The sequence below is a fragment of the Plasmodium chabaudi genome (assembly GCF_900002335.3).
Source record: "Plasmodium chabaudi chabaudi strain AS genome assembly, chromosome: 14".
In the NCBI taxonomy this organism is placed as follows: domain Eukaryota; phylum Apicomplexa; class Aconoidasida; order Haemosporida; family Plasmodiidae; genus Plasmodium; species Plasmodium chabaudi.
The window spans coordinates 1,616,043-1,643,627 of record NC_030114.2 but is presented as its reverse complement, the minus strand read 5'-3'; the positions used below and the strand labels follow the sequence as shown (position 1 = coordinate 1,643,627).

General features: G+C 23.4%; 8 protein-coding genes across 8 annotated transcripts; 3 read left to right on the top strand and 5 right to left on the bottom strand.

The window, feature by feature from the left end:
- Positions 1-1,082: 1,082 nt before the first annotated feature.
- On the bottom strand, positions 1,083-3,984 carry PCHAS_1445200 (NIMA related kinase 1, putative; the record flags this gene model as incomplete). The annotated part of the gene is made up of 2 exons (XM_016799748.1): positions 1,083-1,305; positions 1,430-3,984. The coding sequence occupies 2 exons, from the start codon at positions 3,982-3,984 to the stop codon at positions 1,083-1,085; spliced, it is 2,778 nt and encodes a 925-aa protein (XP_016654997.1).
- A 1,771-nt stretch (positions 3,985-5,755) lies between these two features.
- PCHAS_1445100 (conserved Plasmodium protein, unknown function) lies at positions 5,756-8,071 on the bottom strand (the record flags this gene model as incomplete). The annotated part of the gene is made up of 1 exon (XM_738765.2): positions 5,756-8,071. The coding sequence occupies one exon, from the start codon at positions 8,069-8,071 to the stop codon at positions 5,756-5,758; it is 2,316 nt and encodes a 771-aa protein (XP_743858.2).
- A 973-nt stretch (positions 8,072-9,044) lies between these two features.
- PCHAS_1445000 (leucine-rich repeat protein) lies at positions 9,045-10,666 on the top strand (the record flags this gene model as incomplete). Its single annotated transcript, XM_738766.1, has 3 exons — positions 9,045-9,317; positions 9,459-9,891; positions 10,113-10,666. The coding sequence occupies 3 exons, from the start codon at positions 9,045-9,047 to the stop codon at positions 10,664-10,666; spliced, it is 1,260 nt and encodes a 419-aa protein (XP_743859.1).
- Positions 10,667-10,789: 123 nt separating this feature from the next.
- PCHAS_1444900 (conserved protein, unknown function) lies at positions 10,790-11,233 on the bottom strand (the record flags this gene model as incomplete). The annotated part of the gene is made up of 1 exon (XM_738767.2): positions 10,790-11,233. The coding sequence occupies one exon, from the start codon at positions 11,231-11,233 to the stop codon at positions 10,790-10,792; it is 444 nt and encodes a 147-aa protein (XP_743860.2).
- A 427-nt stretch (positions 11,234-11,660) lies between these two features.
- Positions 11,661-13,163, bottom strand: PCHAS_1444800 (RNA pseudouridylate synthase, putative; the record flags this gene model as incomplete). Its single annotated transcript, XM_016799747.1, has 1 exon — positions 11,661-13,163. The coding sequence occupies one exon, from the start codon at positions 13,161-13,163 to the stop codon at positions 11,661-11,663; it is 1,503 nt and encodes a 500-aa protein (XP_016654996.1).
- A 1,022-nt stretch (positions 13,164-14,185) lies between these two features.
- Positions 14,186-17,350, top strand: PCHAS_1444700 (elongator complex protein 3, putative; the record flags this gene model as incomplete). The annotated part of the gene is made up of 1 exon (XM_727327.2): positions 14,186-17,350. The coding sequence occupies one exon, from the start codon at positions 14,186-14,188 to the stop codon at positions 17,348-17,350; it is 3,165 nt and encodes a 1,054-aa protein (XP_732420.2).
- A 2,069-nt stretch (positions 17,351-19,419) lies between these two features.
- Positions 19,420-22,128, top strand: PCHAS_1444500 (conserved Plasmodium protein, unknown function; the record flags this gene model as incomplete). Its single annotated transcript, XM_016799746.1, has 3 exons — positions 19,420-20,002; positions 20,155-21,125; positions 21,358-22,128. 3 exons carry the CDS (start codon positions 19,420-19,422, stop codon positions 22,126-22,128), a joined length of 2,325 nt encoding a protein of 774 aa, XP_016654995.1.
- A 979-nt stretch (positions 22,129-23,107) lies between these two features.
- On the bottom strand, positions 23,108-25,561 carry PCHAS_1444400 (conserved Plasmodium protein, unknown function; the record flags this gene model as incomplete). Its single annotated transcript, XM_729059.2, has 1 exon — positions 23,108-25,561. The coding sequence occupies one exon, from the start codon at positions 25,559-25,561 to the stop codon at positions 23,108-23,110; it is 2,454 nt and encodes an 817-aa protein (XP_734152.2).
- Positions 25,562-27,585: the final 2,024 nt, after the last annotated feature.

Genomic DNA, 27,585 nt, shown 5'->3' with positions numbered 1-27,585 from the left:
TTTCATTTTCGAATATGTAAAATATTTTTTAAAATATCTAGTGCGCCTCATAGTTTTGTTTTATACATTTTTTTATTCTTGAAGTTAATATATATGAATAAAAATCAGGTTTATGAATTATTGATTAATACTAAAAGAAAAAAAATGAAAAATTTGTTATGCCATATATAATATCTAAGTTTGTATGTATGCTATACTTCCATATTGGTTTTGTAAAACCCATAAACAAAGAGTCATGTTACTATATGTCAAAAGGCAGACCAATCAGCTGAGTAAGGCTACTTATAAGTTAAAATTATTAGATATATACTATATTATGTATCGATTTTCATAAATATTTATCATATATTATAGTTAATAAATTGGCATACATTATATATGTACGCTAAGATTAATCATTCAGAAAAATTAAGTTTATAAAACAGGAAAAAGGAATTAAACTATGAAAAATGAGATTTGAAAACCACATACTATTATAATACGTGTTTAACTTAAGAATCTCTGTTGCCACATCGCCAAATTAAAAAGAAAATAAATAAGATAAAATAAAAATGTTAAGTATAAAATAGGAAAAATTATGTTTAATAAAATAAACAACATTTTATTATGAAACCAAAACAAATTAATCTAGAAGAATTAGCATGCACAAATATGTAAATATTATGTACCACGGGCAAGTATACATACATACATGTGTATGTGTGTGTGTATGGAACAATATGCATATATATATCATAGGTATCTTTCGCATTCATTCCCAAAATTAAGTGCATTTATATTTTCATAATATGTAAATAACAATATTAATATATACATATGATAAAATGTGTAATAACAAGAAGAAAAAATCGAGAATGAAGCAAAACTATTTCATATAATATCGTGGATAACGATATATAAATATATATAATAATGATAAAGTATAATAAATGCCATATTAATGAAATATTTTATGTCATAAATAAGCCATTTAATGAACAGAAAAAAAATATATAAATAAAATAATAACAATTAAATGGCAGAAAGAGAAATAATGGGAAAATAGTCAAAATAATTTTCTTTATTCCCCATATTTTCTCATATTATCTGCAAGAATATAATTTTCTATCATATATATCATCACCGTTCTTATGAACCAAATTTTTCAAGGTATAAATATTTCGATTTTTCATAACATAGTCGCTTTCTTCACCATCATTCTCTCTTTTGGAACTATAAGAAGCTCTTTTTGCTTGATCATTCATACAAATTGTTAAACTTTTGTTACGTCGGCTTGTGTCACTTGTTTTCCCTACGTTTTCGCATCTATTATAAAAAAAGGTGATAATATTAAAAGTTGCAATAATATTGGTAAATCATATAAAGAACATATAATTATTGCAGGAAACACACAAAAAAAATATATATACACATATGTTTTTTAACATACCTTTCATATCTCTGCATATTAGAATAATTATAATTATTACTATGTTTAATTAGTTCGTAAATCTCCTTTTCTTTCTCCAAAAGTAATTTTCTTTTTTCGAGTAAATATTCTCTATCCTTTTCAAGGTTTTTATAACTTCTACTATCATCAGCATTGGATTTGCTATACGATTCATCTTCAAACATTTGTACACTCGATTTACGTCTACTGATATTGTTATTTACATGGGGTATAGCACTAACACTTCTTCTAGCGTTATCATTAAAATATACATTTGATATTCTGCTACTTCTGCAGGTTCTTTCACCGTTATTATAACTATTTATATGAGTATTACTAATATTGTTATTGATACTATTGCTGCCATTACTACTTATATTATTGCCGATATTACTACTTACATTAGTGCTGAGATTAGCACTGATATTATTGCTAATGTTACTTGTTTTTTTATCGTTATAATTAATTTCATAAGGAGGGGTTCTATAACCCGAATCGATATCTTCATTATATCGGTTATGGTTTTGTGCATTTTTTGACATATTTATTTGATATTTATTACTATTATCATTTTTAAATTTAACAGCTTCTACGCAATTATTACTATATTGACTTATAGTACTGTTATTATTATAACCGCCGTAGCAATCGGAAGCAACATAATTATTATTAATACGAGTGCCATTACTATTATAACTATGCATATTTTTACTTGATAATGTTGTATTTCCTGTATTATTTTTTATATATGTATTCATATTACATTTATCATATGTATCTTCATAATTACTTTTTTTTCTATTATCATATATGTATTCTTTATAATTATTTAGATGATCATATGTTTCTTTAATTCGGGAATAACTAGTATTGTTACATGTTGGATTCTTTGGTTGCATACTTCCATTTTTAACAGAATCAACACGAGTACTACTATTACTGGTCTCCCTTTCTTTATAAAAATATTTTTCTCTTCTAGTTTTTTCCATCATCGCCCGTTCAATTTTCTGTTGCATTTTTTCTCTATCAAGGCGCTCAATCCTTTCCTTTTCTATTCTTTGCATCCGTTCTCGTTCCAATCGCTCTCTTTCCACTCTTCCTACACGTTCCTTTTCAACTCTTTCCCTCTCAATTCGTTCTCTCTCAATTCGTTCCCTTTCAATTCGTTCCCTCTCAATTCGCTCTCTCTCAACCCTTTCTCTCTCTAGCCTATCTTTTTTATCGCGTTCAATCCTTTCCATTCTTTCCCTTTCGATTTGTTTTTTTTCCAATATTTTTATTTCCATAGCCTTCCTTTGCGCAGTTTCCTTCTCTATTCGATTTCTCTCTAATTTTTCTCTCTCTAATAATTCCCTTTGCATTTTTTCTTTTTCAATATCATATATCTTTATTTTATCATCTTTATTTATATATTTGCCATTTATTGTGTGAGAGTTAATATTGGATTCTTTATTATATTTAAAATTATCCTTATTTAATGTGTTAGCAACTTGCCTGCTCACACAACTCGACGCTCGTTCATGTTCATTCGTTCTTTTATTTATTAAAGCATTTTGAGAAGCAATATAACTTTTTGGCTCGATAGCTTTACAATTATTTGTATTAGTTAATTCTGTAGAAGTATTATCCCTTCTATTGCCAACAGAAGGTGTAACATTTTTTATGATTTGATATCCTAGGCATTGCAAAGCACTAGGTCTTTCCTTTGCAGATAAGTTTAACAAATTTTTAATTAAAAAATTTAATTCTTTGGATTTACCTTTTATTGGTAATTCTGGCCCCTTCTTTAACTCTGATATTAACTGAGCAAAATTATTTGCTTTGTGAAAAGGTGTTTTGCCTGAGCATAATTCATATATAATACACCCCAGTGCCCACATATCACTTTTATCATCATAACTTTTTGTTTCATGTAATAATAATTCGGGGGACCAATAGTATGGAGTACCAACACATGAATGTGCCATACTTTCTATACCTATATTTTTGCTTAATCCAAAATCACCAATTTTGGCAATAGGCTTACTGTTTAAATTATTAGCTTGCGCAGTTATTTTTCCAATATGACGTATTCCTGTTGATAAAAAGATATTTTGTGGTTTTAAATCACGATGCAAAACTCTTTCTCCATTGGGCCCATCTTTTAAATTATGACAATATGCTAGAGCATGCAATAATTGACGTGTTATATCTACAATAGCATGCTCTTCTATTTTCCCAAACATTTTATAACATTTTTGAATATTTCGTGATAAATCACCAGCATCACAAAATTCCATTAATATATATAATTTTTGGTTTGCTTTATTTAAAAATCTGTCGATATATCTAACAATATTTTTATGTTTTAATTCTCTCATTACATTTACTTCAATAACCAATTGCGACTTTTCTCTCTCTTTTAAGCCTCTATACGATATGGCTTTCCAACAAAAAAACTCTTGTGTCCTCTTATGTTTAACTAAAAATACTTCACCAAACCTTCCATTTCCAATCTTTTTTATTACTTCATATTCATTTAAACGATTTTCTCCATCGTCATATTTACTTGGCATTTTAATAATTTTTTTTTTCACACACACACACAAATATATATGTATCGTAAATTATGAGAATAAATTAAATATTAATATGCCATTACAAGTATGCATACATACATTAAAAAAACAACAAAAAAAATATATGTTTTATTTTTTAAAAGACAATTTTTTTTAATATTATATTAATTCAAATGAAATAAAGCTATATATATAACTATGTTTAACAAATATAGTCAAAAATATGTAACCCGTGAAAGATGATATAACTTGCCTCGATTATAAATACATAATATTATGTACACATTTGGGACAAATGCTTAATAAGTGGTTTTATGGTTTAATAGTATGACTTTTATGTACTCTCAATTTGTTCTTTATCATTTTTTTATCTTTCAAAAAATTTTTGTTATTTTTTGGAAATTATGCTTTATAAGTTTTACTCATACTTTTTTTTTAATTTTTCACTATTATTTGTTTTTTACGAATTACTCCAAGCACATGGTCATAATAGTGTATCAATCGTGTGTTATGTCCCATATAGTAATGAAGATTGTTAAATAATAACTTTGTTGTTTACGCCTTATACTGTAATTTTTATGTTAATTTTCATCATCTTTTGGGGAAACTTGTATTTTATTTTTTTTAATTGAATAAAAAAATATATTTTAATATAATTTTCCCTTAAAAAAATAAAATACTTTGTGTAAAAAACAATTCGTTATATACAAAAATAAATATTTTAAAATTCTAAAAATGTTTACGCCACTTTAGTATATGTATTATTAAGAAAAGCTAAAATGAGTTAAAAAAAAGTGTGTTATAGTTGTTTGTTTAAGATATAGCTAGATTTTTTTTTTCTCTATCTCGCTTTTTAAGAATAAATGTAATATATTAACGAAATTTAAAAAATTATCATAAAAATATATATAATAAATCCATGGCTTTTATTAAAAATGTATAATAATGATAAAATGAGAGTAAATTAATTTATAAATTTATATATACTTTATTTAATTTTTAATTTATTTTTTATGTCTAACTTCTTGCACACTCGTGCAAAAAAAAAAATTAAAAAATATTAAAACATTCAGGCAAGGCAAAACACTGAAATGTTAACGTGAGGATATAAAATGACAATATAAAATTATGAAATACAATGTAAAATTATGAAATACTAATGTAAAATTATGATATGTTAATGCAAAATTATAAAATATAATGCCAAATTATGAACAGTCAGGAAAAAAGGTGTAATATATACAAAAAAGTGTGTAATTTATTGGGGATTGCTTAAATTACACTATATAGGAATTTTAATTTAAACTAAATTGTTACATTCATATGTAAAACACATTATTTTATTTATTATTTTTAATAAAGGGTATAGAATATAATATTATACGAATAAATAAATCCATGAAATAGGATTCCTAAATAAATACTGAATTTGCTTTCCCAACATCACAAATAAGGCACTCAATTATGGTATGTATACTTGCATATATATACATACATATATTTTACAGAGTTATTACAAATTGTTAAAATATGCTGAATATGGTAAAAATAAATTAAAAAAAAACTGTATACATAAACATACTGCACATGCATATAATTTATATTAAGCAAATAACATATCAGCATATTATAAATACTAAAATGATACAAAAAAAATTATAGTCATGTAACAAATAAGTATATGCCTTAAGCATATATAACAAAAAGCTTAATTATTTCAATACATTCCTTGGGGTTATTTATATATGTGTATTTATTTAAGCACCTGTCAAAGGTATTTATAGTTTGCCCAAGATAACAATTCCTTTCTCTTTTTCTTAAAAATTTGTTTATTGTATAAAAGTATAAGAAAATCATATAACTTGTTCAGGTGTTTTATATATGCATTGTTGTTATAATATATGTGATTGTAAATGTTAATAGTATATGGTGATTTGTTTTTTAAAAGTGGTAAGTTACAATGTTGTATGTGTGGAGGAAAAAACATTAACATAGAGTTTATAACAACATTAACTTTCTTTTTGTGGTCATTTGCCAATTTGTCAACACTATTACACAGTTTTGACAATAGTATTATAGTAAAATGATTATCAACATATCTTAGCAAATGCATTTGCAGTAAATTATTTATATTTTGCTCTGCTGAATTATTTTGTATGCTATTCTCAATGTCATTAAGTAAATTTATATAAACATTATTAAAAATATCCCCTCTTTTTGAAAGTTCAAGTATTTTATTTTTTATCCAATTTATATGTATTATTTTGCTTTCATTATTTTGTTCATTTATTATATGTTTTGTTTGTTCTTTCTCTTGTTGTTCAATTGGTTGTTTCATTTGATCTATTTTACTCACATCAGTTTGATTACTCTCTAAGCCAAATTCAATTTTAAGATTTTGAGAATCTTGAAAATATAAATGATCATAATAATCAAAATTATCGGTATTATTACTTTTGTAATACAATTGTAAGAAATAAATATATTTTAGATAAGGGAAATTAAAAAAATTTAGAGAATATATAGCTTTGAAAAATATTAGCTTATAATGTACATCTAATTTGTATATAGTATCTATAAATACATACTTTTTAACACTTTTTAACAAATTATTTCTGTAAACAGTAAAATTGTGAATATCAGATTTTTCATTGTCAATATTTTTGTAAAAAATGTTATGTATTTCAATTTTATTATAATGTCTCTTAAACATATCTATAACACTAAATTTTATATTATTATATACTTGTATATCTTCATTAATTATTTCATCACCATGTGATAAGGAAGGTGATTTGTTTTTTTCAGATGTATTTTCATCATATGATTTTATTTCATTTTTGTAATTGCTAACGATATCATCTATATTTAACTTTTCTGTGGGAATATCCCCATTTGGGGAAATAAACAAGTGTGGAGAGATAGGATGAAATATATTTGACAAAATATACAAAAACAAACACATCAATTTATGATCATTTAAATCATTATCTATGTAAATAAAGTTTTTAAACGAATTATCAATTAAATTCACATATCTCTCTTCTTTTTTTTTAACCTCTTTTTCGTTTATAGTTTCGGGTGCATGTGATTTTTTAATATTTTTTTTGATGTCGATTTTTTCAATAAATGCTTCTATTAATGGGAATAAGTTTTCTCCAATATTTAAAAGTTGGTGTTTATTGTGTTCGAATTTTCCAGATTCGTTTTTGTAATAACTATGTGTAATTTCGTTAACAGTAAAATTATGAACAAACTGTGATAAAACTAATAAAATCTTTATTAGATGATTTTTATTTATATAATCTATGTTAGAAGAAATAAATTTGGAAAAATAGTTGTATATATGAAATATTCCATAAAATTGGTTATTATAGTATTCATTATAACTGTTAATCCTTTTAATCCCCTCTTTCTCTTCAGTTTTATGCACACCATTTATATAAATATCCTCTTGCTTAAATAAAGTATTTTTGCCATCATATGTATAATTCTCATTGACTTTAGACGTATTATCCTTTTGATTTAATGTGTTATAAGCAGATAAGTGAGAAAACTCAAAGTTTTCTTTCGCCAAACGAGTATTTTGTTTATCACCATTGTTACTGTGGCCTTTAATATCAAAGAAAGGATTATTTTTTATTACTAAAAAATTATAATTTTCAAATAAATAATAAGAATAAATAACATGGATAATACTATTTACATTTATATTGATAAAATAATTTTTGGAAAAAATGTAGTTCTTATAAAAGTATGAGAAAAAGTTTGAAGATATATCTAAGTAGTATAAATCATTATATGTTAGTATATATAAAAAAGATACCAGTTCATCTGCAACAAAATTCTCTTTCTCTTTTAAAAGGTCTTTCAATATTTTTTTATATACTATACGATCACTTTTAACCTTTTTTTGTTCTATGCATTTTAATTTATGCAAATTATGCTTTATTTCATTACTTAGGAAACTTAATTCGTCATTTTTATCCACACTATATTTTTCATCTTTGTTAATAAATGTCTGTAATCGCCTCTTGGGGAATATATTTTTTACTACGTTCAACTTAATTGCTCGTTTTATCATTTAAATGATAGACGTATAACTATAAAAATGCTCCAGGAAAAAAAGAAAGAATAAAATTATTCAATAGGGCCTATTAGCCGTTTCACACTTCTAAATATGATCGATGTTGCTACTATTTTTATACATTTTAGTTATACGTATTGAATATCCATATATAGCAATCATTTCTTATGACTTTTGATTTATTTAAATTATTCTTCTATTTTTGTGTTATCTTGTGAAAGTATATGTTTTATTTTTAATATTTAAAATTGATTTATAGGATAATAAAAGAGATAAAAATGAGTATTTTTTTTTATGTTGATCTCTTTTATTATTTTGTATCAAAGGAGCGAAGTTGATTATAGCTATATAAATTAAAAATGAGAAATGGGGAGATTTATGTATAATTTAAAACAAATTTTCGAAAAATAAATTAATATATTTAAAGGATAAGTTGATTAAAACGAAAAAAAGAAAAATGTACTGTAAATTAAAGCTAAAATTAATGCCCCCAAAATTAAAGCAGTCATTGTGGAAAACGCATCACGGTGCAATTTTGGTGTACGCCGAAAAACGTGTCCATATAATATGAAGGAAATAGAGAAAAGAAAAGAAAAATTTACTAAATGAATAAGAAAAAATATTATATAATTCTTATATAATAGAAGTTTTACAAAAATTAATAAAATCCGCATAAAAGTGGAAAATATAATTGAAGCTTCGTGTAAGAAGTCATAGATCCATGCGTAAGTAAATAAATAAATATATCTAAAGAAGCGCTAAGCTTGGACGCTGATGCAAATCTGATTGAAAGACATTTTTAAATAACTTTATTTTGGGATATAGAAAGGTATAAGTTTTTTATGTGTCATTAAATTAAGTATAAAAAAACTACAAATACCTAATCTGTGTATTCATGTGCATATAAACACCATCTTCATTACACAAAAAAATAAATACAGGGACATGAATCTCCAATCAAAAATTCAACATGAAAATTGATCACGACTTAATTAAAAAAAAAAGTGAACATAATGAAGGTCTTATGGAGGATTTAGAAGAAATATCTTTGCATCAGTTGCAGATTAAAAAAATAGAATTCATTAATATCCATTGTAGAAACTTAAAGATATTACTGTTGCAAAACAATTTAATCGAAAAAATTGAAAACTTAAATCAGTTGAAAAAACTAGAATATTTAAATTTGGCTTTAAACAATATTACAATCATTGAAAATTTGGAAAAATGTGAATCGTTAAAAAAGGTATAATAATAAAGGAATAAAATAAAAATAATTCTTCTACACACTTATAGAAATATAACATAGTTTTTTCTCATATATTCTCAATAACCCAGTTTTTTATTTTTCCCTTTTTTTTTTCGTTGTTCCATTTTCATCCTTCAGATCGATTTAACCTTAAACTTTATTGACATTTATACTATTGAAAAATCTATAAATAATTTAAAAAAAAATGAAAACCTTAAGGAATTATACTTGATGGGAAACCCATGCTCTAGTTGGAAACATTTCAAGCATTTTGTCATATTTCATTTAGAGCACCTTGAAGTATTAGATGGTTGTGATATTTTAGTATCTGACAAAATAAAATCGAAACAAACAATTGCAATAATATTAAAATCTCTAGAAGAAGAGAAAAGTAAAAATGACCCCAATCAAAATGAACAATACGATTCAATTAATAATAGGAAAAAAATATATGAAGAAATAGAGAAAGAAGAGATCAAAAATGAGGCAAAAGATCAAGAGACAAACAAAAAGGAAAAGGAAATTTTGTCAGTATATACTGATGATGGACATATTCGCCAATGTAATGAAGGTTTGTTCAAATATTATATGCCAATAGAGATTGTAACATATTTTTAAACGAATATAAATATTAGTATTACATCTATCTCTCTCTCTTTATATATGCATACTATGTATACACATTGATAAGTAGTTACTAGAAATGTGCACATGCCTATACCAGAGTGAACACAGAGAAAATCAATTGAAAAAATAAAAAGTATTGCTTCTATTCTTTGATTAATTTTTTAGGCCATTATAAATTCATGTTTGATGAATACTCGAGTAATAAATATACATTTTTGAAAGTATACTTACCAAAATATTTGTGTAATTCCTTAATTGAAGTCGATATAAATGTCAACTATGTAAGATGTTTAATAAAAAAAAAGTTGTTTCAAATAAAATTGAATGATCCAATTTTAACTGATTGTAGTAAAATATGTCGAAAAAAATATACTGGTGAATTAAGCATTAAAATGAAAAAAAAACATTATAAAAAAAATACAATCTTTGAAAGCGAATATATCAAAGATGAACAAATATATAATAGTGATGCTACTGAAGTCTATTTAGAGTCATTAGAGAGTTCATCAAGTTCTTCAGATGACTCATCGGTTTCATTTTTTAAAAACAAAAAACAAACTTTTAAAAAGAAAGTAAATGATAACTCAATTAAATACAAGTTAACTGATCCAAATGAAAATAAAGATAATTTTTATATTCAAGAAAAGCAAACTACATATTCTCAATCTATAATCAATCAATTGCCATCTCTCGAAAAGATATCCAAACCAATCTCATGAAATATGGGAAAATCAACTATCGCAAGTAAATATACACACGTATTAAAACATTGCAATCCTATCTTGGATATATTTTTTGATAACTTATAACTATATAAGAACAACTGTTTTATTATATGTTTTTCATTCAATCAACTTAAATTTGAGAGCCTCATGTTTTTTCAATACCGTACCTTCTGTATCATTTTCTAAGATTGCTTCAGCATTTTCGAATGCCTTTAAAATTTTAGGGGATAATTGCTCTAAATGTAAAATTTCATCATACGTAAAACTTTCTAACAAGGTATGGCACTTAGCTTTTGATATGACTACACAAGGTGTAGTAATAGAATTATTTTTGATAACACATTTTGTTTTTTTCATATTTTTCACTGTTGGTATAAAGCTATTTCTTAATGTTCCATTACATACAAATACTAATTTATCACTGTCATCAGTCAATTTTATAATATTACTTCTTTCTCTTGGTGGATAAGTAAATGAAAGAATTTTTTTTCTTCCTCTTCTATTTTTTATCCATGACCATCCAGCTTTTTTTGAGAAATTTCGAATGTATGTATTAAACATTGTTAATCCTTATTGCTATTCTATATTTTTCAAAAAAAATATATTTATGGCATTTTGAAAATTATTATTATAAAGTATTCATATTATATATACATTTTTTAGTTATACATATTTATTAAAATATCGTTATTATATTCGACCACCTATTAAATATTTCTATATATGTATAATGGCGAAGAAATAACGATCGAATTTTTCATATAGTTAGGTTAATAATAAATAAAGCACACACAAAAAATATTACAAAAATAACACTAAGGGATAAGAATGCAAAGGCATATATAAAGTTCTATGCCATAAAAAAAGCAACATTTAATTATACTACTAGTGTAGTAAACATTAAAATTTTAAAAAAAATTAAAGAAATGCAAATAAAACGAAAAGGTATAATAAAAAAAGTCAATTTTTTGTTATTTATTCGGTTGTTTTAAAAAAAAGATTCATTAGGCATAAGAAATCTCCATTTCCCAAGAGGCAAATTGTTGAGGTGTATTTTCCCTATACGTGTCCTGTGTAATGATCGTATTTTAATATTTGACAATAAACATATTTTTCTGATTATTTTATGAAAACCTTGATATAGTTTAAATATAAGAGTAAAACTATCTACATATTGTATATGACATTTATATATTAATTTACCATCAACAAACAAATTATCTTTTAACATTTTTAAATGACATTCATTTATTTCATTAAATGTTGTAATAACATATTCCTTTTCAATTTCGTATTTATATTTATTTAACAAATAACTACTTGCTATAGAATCTTGTGTATAAATTAGTAATCCACTTGAATTAGCATCTAATCGACCACATACATACAAATTATTTACCTTTTCTATATTTATATTTTTATATATAAAATAACTCATACATTTATGTTCTTCTTCAATATATCTATTTTCATTCCTTATTAAATTTCTTACAAGAAGTTTTTTATTATTCAATTTATTATCTGGTGAAATTGATAAATAATGTTTAGGCTTATTTACAATAATTGTTATTCTATCTTTTAGTAAAAGCTTACCAACTTTTGTTAATTCAACATGATCGTTATCTATCGAAACGTCTACATTTTCGTATACAACATTGTCATTTACTTTTAAAATTCCTTTTTTTAAGTTACTATAAGCAAATCTCGAACTACATAACCCTTTATAAGAGCAGTATTGGTTTAATTTAATTATATTCGGAATGTTAACATTTTCATTATTAAAATATTGACTGTTATCTATATATATATCAGTCAAATTGCTTGGTATTGAATTTTTTTTTAAAATATCACTCTTCACAACTTCTATCTTATTATTTTCTTCATTTTCACATTTTGTAAATTCGTCAATATTGTTTTGTGTATATACTATGTGATCATATCCTATTTTTTCATTTTGTGCATCATTTATTTCGTTCACATTCGCATTATTACGAATTTGGGGATCGGTATTTTCTTCTATGCTGTGTTTTGGTTCATTCAAATTTAAAGAGTCCTTATCAATGTTTTTCTCTAACTCTTTTTTCTTTTTCTTAATAATTTCATTCCATTTTTTATATTCCCCTATATATCCCATACGAATATTTCCATATAAATTGGTCACTCGGTTTTCTTGCCCATTTTTTTTATCATTTTTATTATTTTCATAATGTTTATAGTGATCCTCATTATTTATTTGATTTTTTCTGCCAATACTAAGTATAGGCGTTTCTTTTGACAAATAATCATAGTATATTTTTTGCTTTAAATCAATATAATCTTTACATTGTTTATATTTATTAATATTTTGTTCGTATTCCGTTTTTTTGTAACTATGTGTGATTATTTCTTTCTTTATATCTACACATTTGTCTGTACAAAATTGTTTAAATGTTTTATTAAGGATAAGTTTGTATGTTCGATGTTTCCATATCAGTCCATTTGCAACTGACATAAGGAAAGGTATTCTTCAAAAGGGATATAGTACAACCTAGTACTATTTTAATAGTAGCAAAATAAACAAAAAAAAACAAAAACAAAACCAAAAATCACAACATAGGCAATAGGTTTATAACTTAAAAAAATTAATAAATTTTTACTGTTTCATAAAGTTCATTAATTAGGTATATTATTATTACTACAAAAAATTATGGATAAAAATGTGATTATATATATAGGCTAAGGCTATACATATTTATTTACTTTTATATTTTTTGTGTAACCTTTTATTTTGTTAATTTTCAACCAACTTATATAGCCATATGTTATTTTTTAGCAATTGCAAAATTGTGAAGAAAAAATGATAAGTATAAAGCATACATAATATATTGTAATAATGGACTAATAAAAAAGGTATATATAATATATATATAATATTTAATATATAAAATACAAAATCAATAAGTGCTAAAATATACACTAAGTGTTTCATTCAATCTGTTGGGAAGCCTTGGGAATTAATTGTGCAGTAATCGAGAAAAAAAATATACATGTATATATTATTTATTTTTTATATATAATAAAATATTTAGAAATAGAATATTTTTTTAAATATAATTAGAAATAAGGAAAGAAAATAAATAATATATATAATAATATATATATAATTTATATATAATACAATTATTTATATATTTATTTGCTTAATTATTAATTTATTTGTATATTTATTCCCCTATGCTATAGTACAATATTTAATACTCCATTTTTGCCTTATTATGATGTTGTAATTGTTTAATATAACATATAAAAATATATTTAATATACATATATCATACTATTTTGAGAGCTATTATATTTTTTATGAATTCGGAAGTTAAATAATTTATAAAATTTTCTTCCATAGGTATAGTATAATATGTTTAATTTTTTTTTAAAGCATGGTAATGGACTGAAACTCATCAATATTCTTATTATATAGCCTAGGAAGGTAAATATATATAATATACATATTTGATATATTTGTTGTAAGTAAAAATGGATGGTGGGAATGATAAATTATATGATGATCACGATGTTGATAATTTAAAAAATGAAAATGAGATGGATGAAGAAGAGTTAAATAAAAACAGTTCATACATTGATGATATACTTAACGAATCAAGTGATGGCGAAGATATAAAAGATGGAAAAAAAGAAGGAAAGGTGGATAATGAAAATTTTTTTTATATAAATGATGTTTTAAAACTAAACTATCCAGTAGAATATGAAGACAATAAAATATACCCTAAAGTATATTGTTATGAACCCCAAAATTTTGAAAAATTTAAGAAAAAATTAAAAAATAAAAACGAATTGAGACATTATGAATGCTATTCTTCTACAATGAATGAATTTTTTTATAAGTATAATGAAAATTATTATGATGGTATTTTGAAAAATGAATCCTTTAAAAAATTTGCAGAAGAATTATGGGCAAATAGATCCAATATAAAAAATGAAACAGAATATAATGAGTTATGTATTCAATTACGTAAAAAATATAAAGTTAGCCCTTCGAAGCATCAAATTGGTGTTGCTTTGCAACATTATTATTTGAAATCATTGAAAAACAATAATGGTGAGAATAATGACGACAACGATATAATTAATTATAACAAGAATAGCGACAATGTAGATGATAACAATCAAAATGGATCTGAAAAAGGATCCAATACATCGGATGTTTCAAACACAAACAATGTAGATGCTGATGATGCAACTGTGGAAGATAATATGAATAATGAAACAATGAAGAAAAAGCAAAAAAAAGTAAGAATAGTTGAAAACAACGAAAATGATAAAGAACATACTACCGAAGATGATGATAACGAATTTGTTATAAACAAAAAGGGGAAGGATGTAAAATTCACTTTTGAAAATGTTAATAAAATGATAATTGCAAAAGAAATGACAAATTATAAAGATTTAGATAAAGAAAGTGTAAATTTTTTACAAATAAATAAAAGAAAGGGTGTACGATCTAATAGTGGTGTTTTAGTTGTTACTATAATTACTCATCCCCATAAATTTAGTTGTAAATATGATTGTCATTATTGCCCAAATGAGCCTAATCAACCTCGATCTTATTTATCAACTGAACCAGCTATATTAAGAGCGAATCAAAATAATTTTGATGTAATATGTCAATTTTTTAACAGAACTACAACACTAGTAAACAATGGGCATGTTGCTGATAAAATAGAAGTGCTAGTATTAGGTGGTACATGGAGTTGTTATGATGTAGAATATCAGCATGAATTTATTCGAGATATATATTATGCTGCTAATATATATCCAATATTAAAAAATCGAAGAAAAAAATTAAGTTTAAAAGAAGAACAAGAATTAAATGAAAAAAGCAATTGTCGAATCATTGGTTTAACATTAGAAACACGACCAGATCAAATTAATAAAGATGAATTACTCAGATTAAGATATTATGGATGTACTAGAGTTCAATTGGGTATACAACATGTTGATGATTATATTTTAAAAAAAGTTAACCGTCAATGTACATTAAAAGATTGTATAAGGGCAATATATTTATTAAAAGAAAATGGATTTAAAGTAGATATACATTTAATGCCAGATTTGCCATATTCAAGTGTACAAAAAGATATTGAAATGTTTAAATATGTATTAATGTCAACAGATTTACAAGCTGATCAATGGAAAATATATCCATGTGAAATTACTCCATTTACTAAAATAGAAAAATGGTATAACAATAATGAATTTAAGCCATATTTTGAAACTGATAAAAATTTATTAATTAGTGTAATACTTTTAGTTAAAAAATCAATTCACCCATGGATACGATTAAATAGAGTTATTAGAGATATTCCCAATCCATCTATTATTGCTGGGAATAATATTACAAACATGAGGCAATTAATAGCTACTGAAATGAATATAAGAAATATTTATTGTCAATGTATTAGATGTAAAGAAATAAAAAATCAAGAACTTGAAAAAAAAAGCGATTCAATTTTTTTAAAAATATATAAATATCCAACTTTAGGAGGAGATGAATTTTTTATAACATTCCAGGGTAAGAAATTGATAAAACATCATGGAAAAAGTAAAAAGGCAAAAAAAAAACAACAAAAAGAAGAAAAACGAAAAAGAAATGAACAGGAAAAACAAAAAAGGAATAATTTAGCAGAATCTTTGGCTCAAAAAGAAAATATCGAAAATATAGATAATGATGATACTTGTGAAACAGATGATTTCATTGGAAATTTATATAACCAGCCAAATGATGAAGAAATAAATCGTACTGAAAATAGTCGAAATGTTTTAAAAAATATTCCAAAAAGTACCCCTAAAAATGTACCCAAAAACAATTACTCAAATAAGTATGAAAGGGAAGAAAAAAATAATGAAGAAGAATATGATAATGCTCATTCTTTGTTAGGATTTTTGAGACTTCGATTAAGAAAAGAAAATGATTATTGTAAAGAGAGACCATTTAAATGTTTAGAAAATGCTGCATTAATTCGAGAGTTACATGTATATGGATCTTTATTAAAGCATGATGATTTTAAAGATGAATTAAATTTTATACAACATAAAGGATTGGGAAAATGTTTAGTTTTAGTTGCTGAAATTATTGCTTATTCATATAAATATAAAAAAATGGCTATTATTGCAGGTGTTGGTACAAGAGAGTATTATAAAAAATTGGGATATGTTAAAGAAGAAACTTATATGACAAAAATGCTAAATACAAAAGATATGTACAAAAATTATTTATTAAATATAAACAAAATTAAAGAAAATATAGTTATTTATAATTACGATTTAAAACATTGCCTTTATTTAATGCATAAAGAGATACCCGAAATATCAAAATATAAACGAAGTGAAATTCAAAACTTAAATGAATATATTAATGAAAATATAATACAATTAGGAATAAATGATTATATGGCATATAAAAATGAATCAACTATATCTACAATAAATGTGAAAAAAGTCCTATGCATTAATCAATATAATATTATAAGTATGTTTGTAAACACATTTAATAAAATTTATAAAAATATATACTTTAGTAAACATAGGTTCCTTTTTAATACTTATACTGTAATGTTTTTTAGTACTACATTTTTTATTTCGATGCGCCTTTTAAAAAATCGACATCATTCAAATATGTAACACAGTTTGCACTTTGGAGATGCTATATCATTTGTGTATTTGATGATGTACATACCCACATGCATACATCTATCCATATGTATATATATACATATGCTACCCCTATATTATGAAAAAAAATCATATAATTTTAACTTATTTATCATAATTATTTTATTTATTATTTGTTTTTTTATATATATCTGCATTAAATGCTATTTTTATTTTTTTTTTCATATCCATTATTTTCAAACTTTCCTAACCCTTTATAACGAAACGGTTATATATTTGTGCACATGCATATAACATTTACAATTAATTATTAATTATAAATATATCATTTTTCGGCTTATAGATATTCGATTACCTATTTTGAATATATCAAAAGTGGCTTTATGTCGCCGTGTGCACTTGCATACATATATAATGAAAGAAACAAACTGTTAAAGGAGACAAGTTTGAGATACTACTTATCCAATTTTAACTTAATTGTCCATCCTATTATCATTATTTTTTATGTTAAAATGTTTATGTCTGATGTATGGGAAAATTTAATATATGACATACCACCCATTCACAATTAGACCGGAATACAATAAAAGGATTTTTATTCTACCTCTATATATTTTTTTTCGCCATAAAATATTATTGAGTTATTAAAAAAATATGTGCACTTGTGTTGTAAACATAAATATGAAGTTAATAATATATTTGATAAGGTAATGCTATTCAAAAATGGGAAAAAATAAATAGAATAAAACGTAATTTTTTTACTAAAACAGTTGGAAAAAACGTAAAAATATGGCAGATAATAGACTAAATTATATTACTGTTGAAAATGCTGAAAATATGGAAAAATATTAATTGCATTAAAATTGTGATAGGAAAATAATGCATACTTCAACAGTTAGTAAAATTTATGTTTTTTTTTAAATTGGTTATTATCATGGTATATTTTATTTTATATTTTTACTTTTAATATTTAAAATTATTTGAATAGTAATATATGATTAATATAACATTTTTATAGTGAAAAAAACGAAAAAAAAATTATTTGTTTTTCTATTTGATTAATTTTTGTATGGGATATGGGAGTTCTAATCTAACATATTCATATATACTATATTATTTATAATGCATAGATAATTTTCATCGTGGACATTCTTATTAATATTTTTGACTTATGTATATAAATAATAGTCTAATATTATGAGAAAATATAAACATAATATATTTTTCTTCATTAATTTTTTCATTAATTTAATTAATAGAATTGACTAATTAAAATGCATTTATATTATTAGAGTTAGAATTTTGTATGAAGTTATTATATAGTATTTGTTATTTATATTTATATTTATTTTTATTTTTAATTTATATGTCTCTAATGTATATTTACATTTACGCGATATTATATAATACTAAGTATTGAAACACTGCATCACGTAATATAACTTACCTATATGTTTATATATTTGCATAATTGCTTTTAATATAATAATAAATATATTATTATACTGAATGATAACTCAATTTCATATATTATAATTCAAAAAGAAAGAAAGCTGGGCATATATATGTATAAATAATAATTGGAAAAAAAACTAGTGTTGCTATATCTCGAATGAATAAACTAAAACGATAACAAAAATAAGAGAGTTATTTCATTTTTTTAATTTTAAAGGTTCAATGAAAGTATAACTCTTAGAAAAAGACATGTATACATATATATATTTACGCCTATTGTAATAAATATAATTGATTAATTGAAGCAGATGAATTTTATTGCAGATTTGGTGAAGTTATAAATACAACTTTTAGAATAAACTGAAATACCGAGCCCCAGACATATTTTATATTTATTTTTTTTTGAAAAAAATACAATTTTTTATGTTCCGAATATATAGAACTAACAGAAAGCAAAATATAGCAAATTATAAGCACCTATAATTCTATTTATATCAGTAAAAATACAAATTATTTTTTTTGTAATCTCAATAAACATACAAACAATAGATTTGCATATAGATGTGTGCATATAGAAATACGTTGAACAATAATAAAGTTTGTATTTTATAAAAAAAGGAAAAATGGATACTGAAAATAAATCTATTGAAGATAATAAATCGAAAGAATGCGAGTTAGATGAAATCGCAAATTTAGAAAACGATATTGCTGAGTTAAATGGAAAAATAAATGCCAGCATGAATGATAGCATAAATGCGGGTAGTAAATATGAAGAAATAAATAAAGAAGAAACTGCTAATGCATCAGATTTTAATTATACTGATCAGACTAATAATATAAAAAGAGAAGAAAATGAAGTGAATGATAATTATGATTTTGAAAATCCTCAAGAGTATAATATAAAAAATAGTACTCTTATTAATGATAATATAAATGAAAAAAAAAATATGGAGGAGGGCAATGAAATCCATATAAATGATACATCGGAAAATAATTATAAGGATAAAGAAAATAACAAAAGCAACGAAAACAATGTTAATAATGGCATATCTAATTTTAATAACACTGATAAAAATGTATGCGATGAAATAAATGCCGATAACCAAGATAATGAAAAAATGCAAATAAAAATAAAAAATTTATTAAAATTAATAGAAATATTAAAGGATCAAATAAACCAAAAGGATCAAGAATTATACCAGATAGGTATGTCCTTGTATATATTATAATATGATATATATTTGTGCTATATTCACAGTGTAATGCTTTATTTTGTATACTTCAGTGTATATATACATACGTATTTCCACATATATGGATTATACATGCTTGTAAATATTTCTTTTTCTTCCTTTTAGAGGTAGACATGAAAATGCGAAACGGAAAAAACGAAGACAGTCTAAGTATTGAAGATGATGGAATATCTGAAAAAAAAGAAAATAATATTTTTATAAATAAAATGAAAAAAATACTTATATCCCAAAATGATGAAATTATATTATTAAATGAAGAATTGAAAAAGAAAAATAAAGAAATATTTTACTTGAATGAAGAAAATATAATAAAAGATGAAAAACTAATTGAACTAAAAAAAGAAATAGAAGAAAATTATTTGCATCTAAAAGAATATAAAAATATGCAAAGTATGATGCAAATGGATGCAAATAATAAAATATATAGTGCTGAAAGCTATTTAAGTGCTACAAATAAAAAATTATTAGAAAATAATATTGATATTAAAGAAAAGAAACTAAATATCGAAAAACAAAAGAAAGTAATAAAAGAATTATATAACCAGTTAAATAAAAAGGATGACCAAATTATAGAACTTAGAAGAGTAATAGAAAGTGTTGAATTAAATAATAATAGAGATATTATTAAATATAAAGAAAATAATATAGATCTTATAAATAGATTAAGATTAAATGCATCATTGATGAACAGCCAAAAAATCGAAATTGAAAATATGCATATCAATTATAAACAACTAGAAGAAGAATTAAGAAATAAAGATAACGAATTAAAAAAATTACATAATAATATATTAACAAAAGATGATGAAAATAATAAAATCATCCAAGATATGAATCGATTGAAATTTGATATGGAAATAAAAAATATTGATTTATTAAATATCAAAAAAAAAATTAAAGGAATCAAAAAAGAATATTCTATTAATTTACAAAAACAAAAAGACAGGTTTACAGATGTTATTAATGAAATATATAAGGAAAAAGATGAAATTATTAAAAAACACGCTGAAGAAATATCAAAATTGGTTTCTCACTATAATGAAGTTGTTTGTATTAACGATAATTTAAAGAATGAGGTAAGAACTATTTTTAAAGAATCTCATATTTATATATTCCAATAAATGTTTGTATCGATGCATACACATATGTCAAAATAAAGCATGTCCACACTGTTGTACATTTGTTTTTATAATAAAAATATGCTATCAACTATTGCTATTGCATGCATAGTACCTATTTATGATGAACCCATTAAAAAGAAATATATATATTTGTACATGTCTTGATTTTATTTGTTTTTCTTTTTAGATAAATACCTTGAAGGATGAAATATTAAAGAAAGAATGTGAAATCGAAAAGTTACAAGACCGATTAATAGATTATGAAGCCAAATTATTAGTTTATGAAAATAATAGTGAAGTTAAAATGCTAAAAAAAAATGAAGACCATTTATCAATGTTACTAAATAAACATATGCGCAAAAATGAAGAATTGGTAAATACAAATTTCCTTTTACAAAAGTCAACATTAGAAAATAATAATTTAGAGGAAAAAATCCTCGAATTGAGAGGTACAATATATAGAAAGGATCACGAAATAAAAAGTTTACATGAACAAAATAGAAAAAAAAAAAACAGCAGTAGTAATTCCAATGCTGATAAGCATATCTTGGAAATATATAGTGAAGTTAATAATGACAATATTAGCATTAAGAATGGTGACAATATAAATGATATTAACAATAGTTATTCTGATGAAGTTTGCTCCGCCTATGCACCAAGAAAAGTAAGTGAAAAAAATAACCGAAGTGTAATCATACAAAATGAAAATATAAATCCCCAATTAAATGATACACCAAATACTGTAGAAGATGATCCAATTTACGCTACCTTATGTGACCTTTTAAATTGTAACAAAGAAAACAATTCTTTATTTAAAATAAATAAAATATGTGATAAAACATATATGATAAATGATAAAAAAGTATTTATAAATTTTATTAATGGTGAGTTATATGCCGAAAATGATGGATATCCTGTAAAGTTACAGGATTACTTAGCGCAAATTTTGGAATATTGAAAAATCACTTTGTGAAGAAATACTTAGAGGAATAAATGCATATATACGCTTGCATATGTATATGTGCTTTGTTTATGTAACGAGTCGCAATATATTACTATATATATCATTCCGAATTATCATTTGCCTCAATCAATGTGGCCTAATATTTATACAATTATTGAATTAGTGATTAAGGTGTGTATTGCAGTTGGAATTTTTTTTTATAACTGCACAAGTTTGTTTCATTATACATATATTTTATATTTTTTATGTTTGAATATATATAATGTTATAAAATTGTAAAAGTTTTAAAAATGTGCCCTTATACATGCATATATTGGCAAAGTACAAAATAGTTGCCCTACTATGTTATTGATCCACTATATATTATAGCATTCTGCATAATTATTATATATCCACAAGTTTATATATGTGTTTATAGTTTATTTGAATTTTTTTTATATGTTTTACTTTTTTTAGTATAATTTTTATGGCGTATTCTTTTCTTTTATATATTTTCCGATTTATGCATTTTTTTCGTAATTTTTTATATTAAGTATTTATAATTTAGTTGAGAAATATGTATTTAATAAATCATATAATAAACAAACAAAAAAATATATATATATTACCAAATAAAAATAAAGTCATATTTGTTTTTTAAGTATAATGCATGGATTATTAATTAAATGCTACTTAAAAATAGAAAGTGAGGGCAAAGAAAAAAGTCAGACATATTGTTTTGAAAGCAATATATACTAATAGATATTAAATGTAATATAAGCATGCCATAAAAAACGAAAAGGGAGGAAAAAAGAATTAATTCAAAAGTAAAAAAAAGGATATTAATAATGGTTATAAACTAATTGAGATATAAAGGCGAATAAAAATAAATAGATCATATAAGTATATCCTTATGTAGTTACATAGGTATATTCCTATATCTCTGTGTGTGTGTGCATTTTTATATAATATTTTTTTAGAATGGTTGGCATGCTCAAAAATAATTATCAAAAGTTTCTTTGTCGACAAAAGATTCAATTTGACTCCACAAATAATCACATGCTTCTGGTGTAATTTCCTTTTTGTCTAATTGCAATCTATGCCACATATTGGTTTCTGTATTTTTGGGGATTAAACAAATTTCCAACTCATTTTCATTATCTTTTATTATTTTTAATCTAAATAATTCCTCAATGAGTAGATAGGTTCGTTTGTATTTTTTTGATATCGCCATTGTTTTAAGTTTAATTGCATCAGTGTATTCTTGTAATTTGTCAATTTTATACTGAGCTTTTTTTAATAACATTTTTTTTACTTGATATTTATTTTTAAGTATGTTTTTTTTTTCATCAATTTCATAAAAAACTTTTAATTTTTTTTCCCCAGTTTCATCGTTAGTATCACAAAATATAGATTCACAATCTTTTAATTTTTGGGAAATTATTTCATATTCTTCATTAACTACATTTCTTTTATCTTGGACAACTTTTTTTTTGTTAAAGATAGCTTGTTGTATATTTATTATATTATTATTAACATTATTGGTTATATCAATTATTTCATTTATGCCCTCATTTTCCCCATCAAAATTTAATGAATAGTCGTTTATATTCATAACAGTTTTATATAAATCATCAATATCATTTTCCTCACTATTATATTTTGTTATATTATTGATAATATTACGAAAGTATAAATAATCATTATCATTATTTATATATGTATCAATATTATACCTGTTCATTATTTTCTTGTTCCTATTATCATTGTTCTTAATATATTGCTGCATATTATTCATATCTCTATACTTGTTAAAGTAAGATGAATCATCCTGAAAATTGTGTACTGAATTAGTATTCATATTATTATGGCTGCTACTTCTACGGTGTTTCACGCTACCATTTTCACTTTTATGACTTAATAAATTACCTTCAGAAAGTGGAATTGCCATTGATATATTTTTAAAATCGACAATATTCGATCCAATGATACTATTTTTTAATGATGCTTCTTGATTATTTGTTATATTTAGTTGATTATCTTCATTATTCATATTTAAATTATGAAATTTCTTAGAATTGTTCGATTCGTTTCGATTATTGTTAATGGCTATATGATTTGTAGTAATGCCATCCAAGTTGTTAATGACACTAAATGTATTTTTGTTATGCGATTTTCTTTTGACATAGGAATTAAAATTTTCTTCGCTTAATCTATCGACTGTACATGTATTGAACACGTCATTGTTGTTTGTGCTATTCATCATTTTTTCACTATGTGTATCAGCTAAATATCTTGATTCTCGAATTTCTTTACTTCTCAAAGTGCTGCCATTAAGATAATAAGGAATATTATTGCAATTATCATTTTGGAGATTATCATTAGTATATAAATTTTTATTTATATGAATATCCAGATTATTTTGTCCGTTTTGTTCATGGTAATAATATTTATAATTCGGATCACAATTTGAATTATTCAAAATATTATCATTATTTTTTGGTTTTTCATAATTTCTTGCTAATGAATGTGATTTAATGCTATTATTTGCATTATTATTTATATTTACTTCGTTAGCTGTATCTATATTACTCCCTGCTTTGCAGGTTATATACGACGCGTCTAATGTGTTATTATTATTAAATAGTTTTTCATTGGAATAAAAATTATTATAATTATTCACATTTTCATTTATGTTATTTGAATTGTTATTTTCATTATTAATTTTGTTATTATAATATGTTGGTAAATTATTATCAAAATAATAATTTCTTTGAGCATATTTTTTATTCAATGAGTTTGTTTTGGTGTTATCATTTTCGGTATTTTGATTTGTATTATTTACAGCTTCATATTTTCTTTTTATTGGCGATGTGTATGTATATAGTATGCTTTCTGGATTATTTATGATATCATCTTTGTTATTGTGCATTTCATTTTCACTGTTATAAGATGCATTGTTATATAGTCTCGAATTTCTATTATTTTTAATGTTATTTTTATTAGCATTTTTCATAACATTGTTATCATCACTAGCATATCTTTTTGCATTATTGTGTATTATTGGTCTGCTGAGATATGACTTTGTTGTGTTATTATTATTTTCGATGTTTCTTGTATTAGCTAGAGAATTGTTTTTATTTCCATTCCTCAGTTCACTGTGTGATTGCTTATTAGAATCTATTTGTGCATTTTTATGAAGAGCATTTTGATTACTTTTGATAATTCCTCTGGGGGGTGGTTTAAATGTGTTATTATTTGTTCGTGGTTTAAAATTGGTATTTCTAATAAGTGTATTCTTTTGTCCAAATGATGAATTTTGTATATTCGCTGTATTTTTATTAATTCCATTAAAATTATTTTTAGCTCTGTTTAAAAATTTAACGCCCTTATTTTCATTATTAAGTTCGGTTGCTTTGGTTTTCGGTTTCCCAGATAAGTAATTCATTTCTTTAATGTTTGTATTTTATTTTTATTTTCAAAGTTTAAAAACAAGTTCCTATTTTTCGACTTTTTCTAATGTTTGGCATTATTATATTATTTTTATGTAATCTTTTTTGTTACACCCTTTCTTTATTCTTTAATAATATCCTTTCGTTGTTTATTGCTTCCCCTTTTTTTTCTTCAAAGGTATTTAGAAATGCATTACTGAAAAAATGAGTAAATCTTTAAGTGTATCACTCAACTGTGCAACGCGTTTTTATGCATTAATAGTTAAAAAAAAATAAACAATTTTCACATATATGTATGCTCAATGTAATAACAAAGTTTACATTAACAAATAAATATAACAATATTACATTAAAAATATGTATTTTTATGGTATAAAGAGGTTAAAAGATGAGGAAATTTAACTTTTATTAATATTAACAAGTTGGATTTTTTAATGCATATATATATTTTTATGGCTATATTAAAATGAATAGTTATATTATTGGATCGTCTAAAATACCATTGTTTATAAAATAAAATTGTGGATATTTGTATTTTATGTTTTTCAAATGAATATTTAAACGAATCATCATATGTATAAAGATAAATTTATTTAACATTGAAGATACAATTATATAATCATAACATTACTAAAAAAGTAAAATTTTCCAATTTAACCGTCAAAATCAAACAAAATGATAAAAAAGAAAAAAAATTAAAAAACATATATGTTTAACAATATCTTCCGTAAATAATATAAATTATATTTTTATATTTTACGTTTGTCTTATAATGTAATAATAATGATAAAAAAAAATATTAAGTATGCCAATGTGTGGGGAAGAAATTAAAATTATATAAAAACACGAATAATGCGTATTATATATTTTTTAAAACATTTTACCTGAATGATCATAAAAAAATATATTATATTAAATACATATTGTATTGAAAATGCAATTTGGAGAAAAAAAATAATACATTTTATATTAACGTTCATATTTTTTTTTATTAAAATTTTTGTGTGCAACATTAATTTATTGCAATTCCTAAGTTAAATTGAATTATTTAATATCTTAAGTTCCATTATTAATAAATATGAATGTATATTTAGTATGCAATGATGCATTAAATGCTTACACACATAAAAAGGCATTTGTTTGCTAATTGGTAAAAACATACGGATAGTGTAAATTAAAGGAAAATTGAAATATCCATTAAAAATAATGCCCTTATAATTATATTCAAAATACACATATGTAAAAGGAAAATACCATTAAAGCTTAGTATGCTATATTGGCCATATTAATGGGATATCCCATATATGATAAAGTGTAATATAAAGCAAAACCCTTTTTCGGCTTTTTGGAGATTTTATATTACTTTTGTAAAAGTAATAATATAGTGAAAAAAATAAATGAGAAAAATTCCCCCTAAAAAACTTAAGTACGCTTTTAAAGCATAAATGTGGTAGTTTTCTTAGTAGAAACAGTAATTTTATATATTATGAGCACCTGATCGCCATTTAAATAGAACATTTCATAATATCGTTAACTTTTTTCAGTTTAGTAGTAAAGAAAGGGTGTTTAATTTCGTATTTTACAGGTTTTGTGTTCTTTATGTAATAAAAATACTGTACAAAAAATTACACATCCTATACATTATATATAATTATATGGCAAACTTTTATGCATCCAAGGAAAAAATAATTTAAATGCTTCGTTTTTTTGTATGTATAATTTCAGTAATAAATCTATCAAACACATATACGCAATATTTTTTCATAATTTTTTTTTGTAATTCTCTAAGTTCAAAACAAAAATATAAAGTTATTTATAATAAAAGCATTGCACATGCTTTTAAAAGAGTGTGAAACAGTTGATATATAATATAACGAATACTTAAATACCAAATGTTGAAAATTTATTATTTTTTTTATATAGCAAATACGTCAAAATGGCTAAGCCTTGAATAACTCTACACAAAAATATTTTTATTTTGTAAGAAATTAAAAATTGTGTAAACACATGCATTTATTTT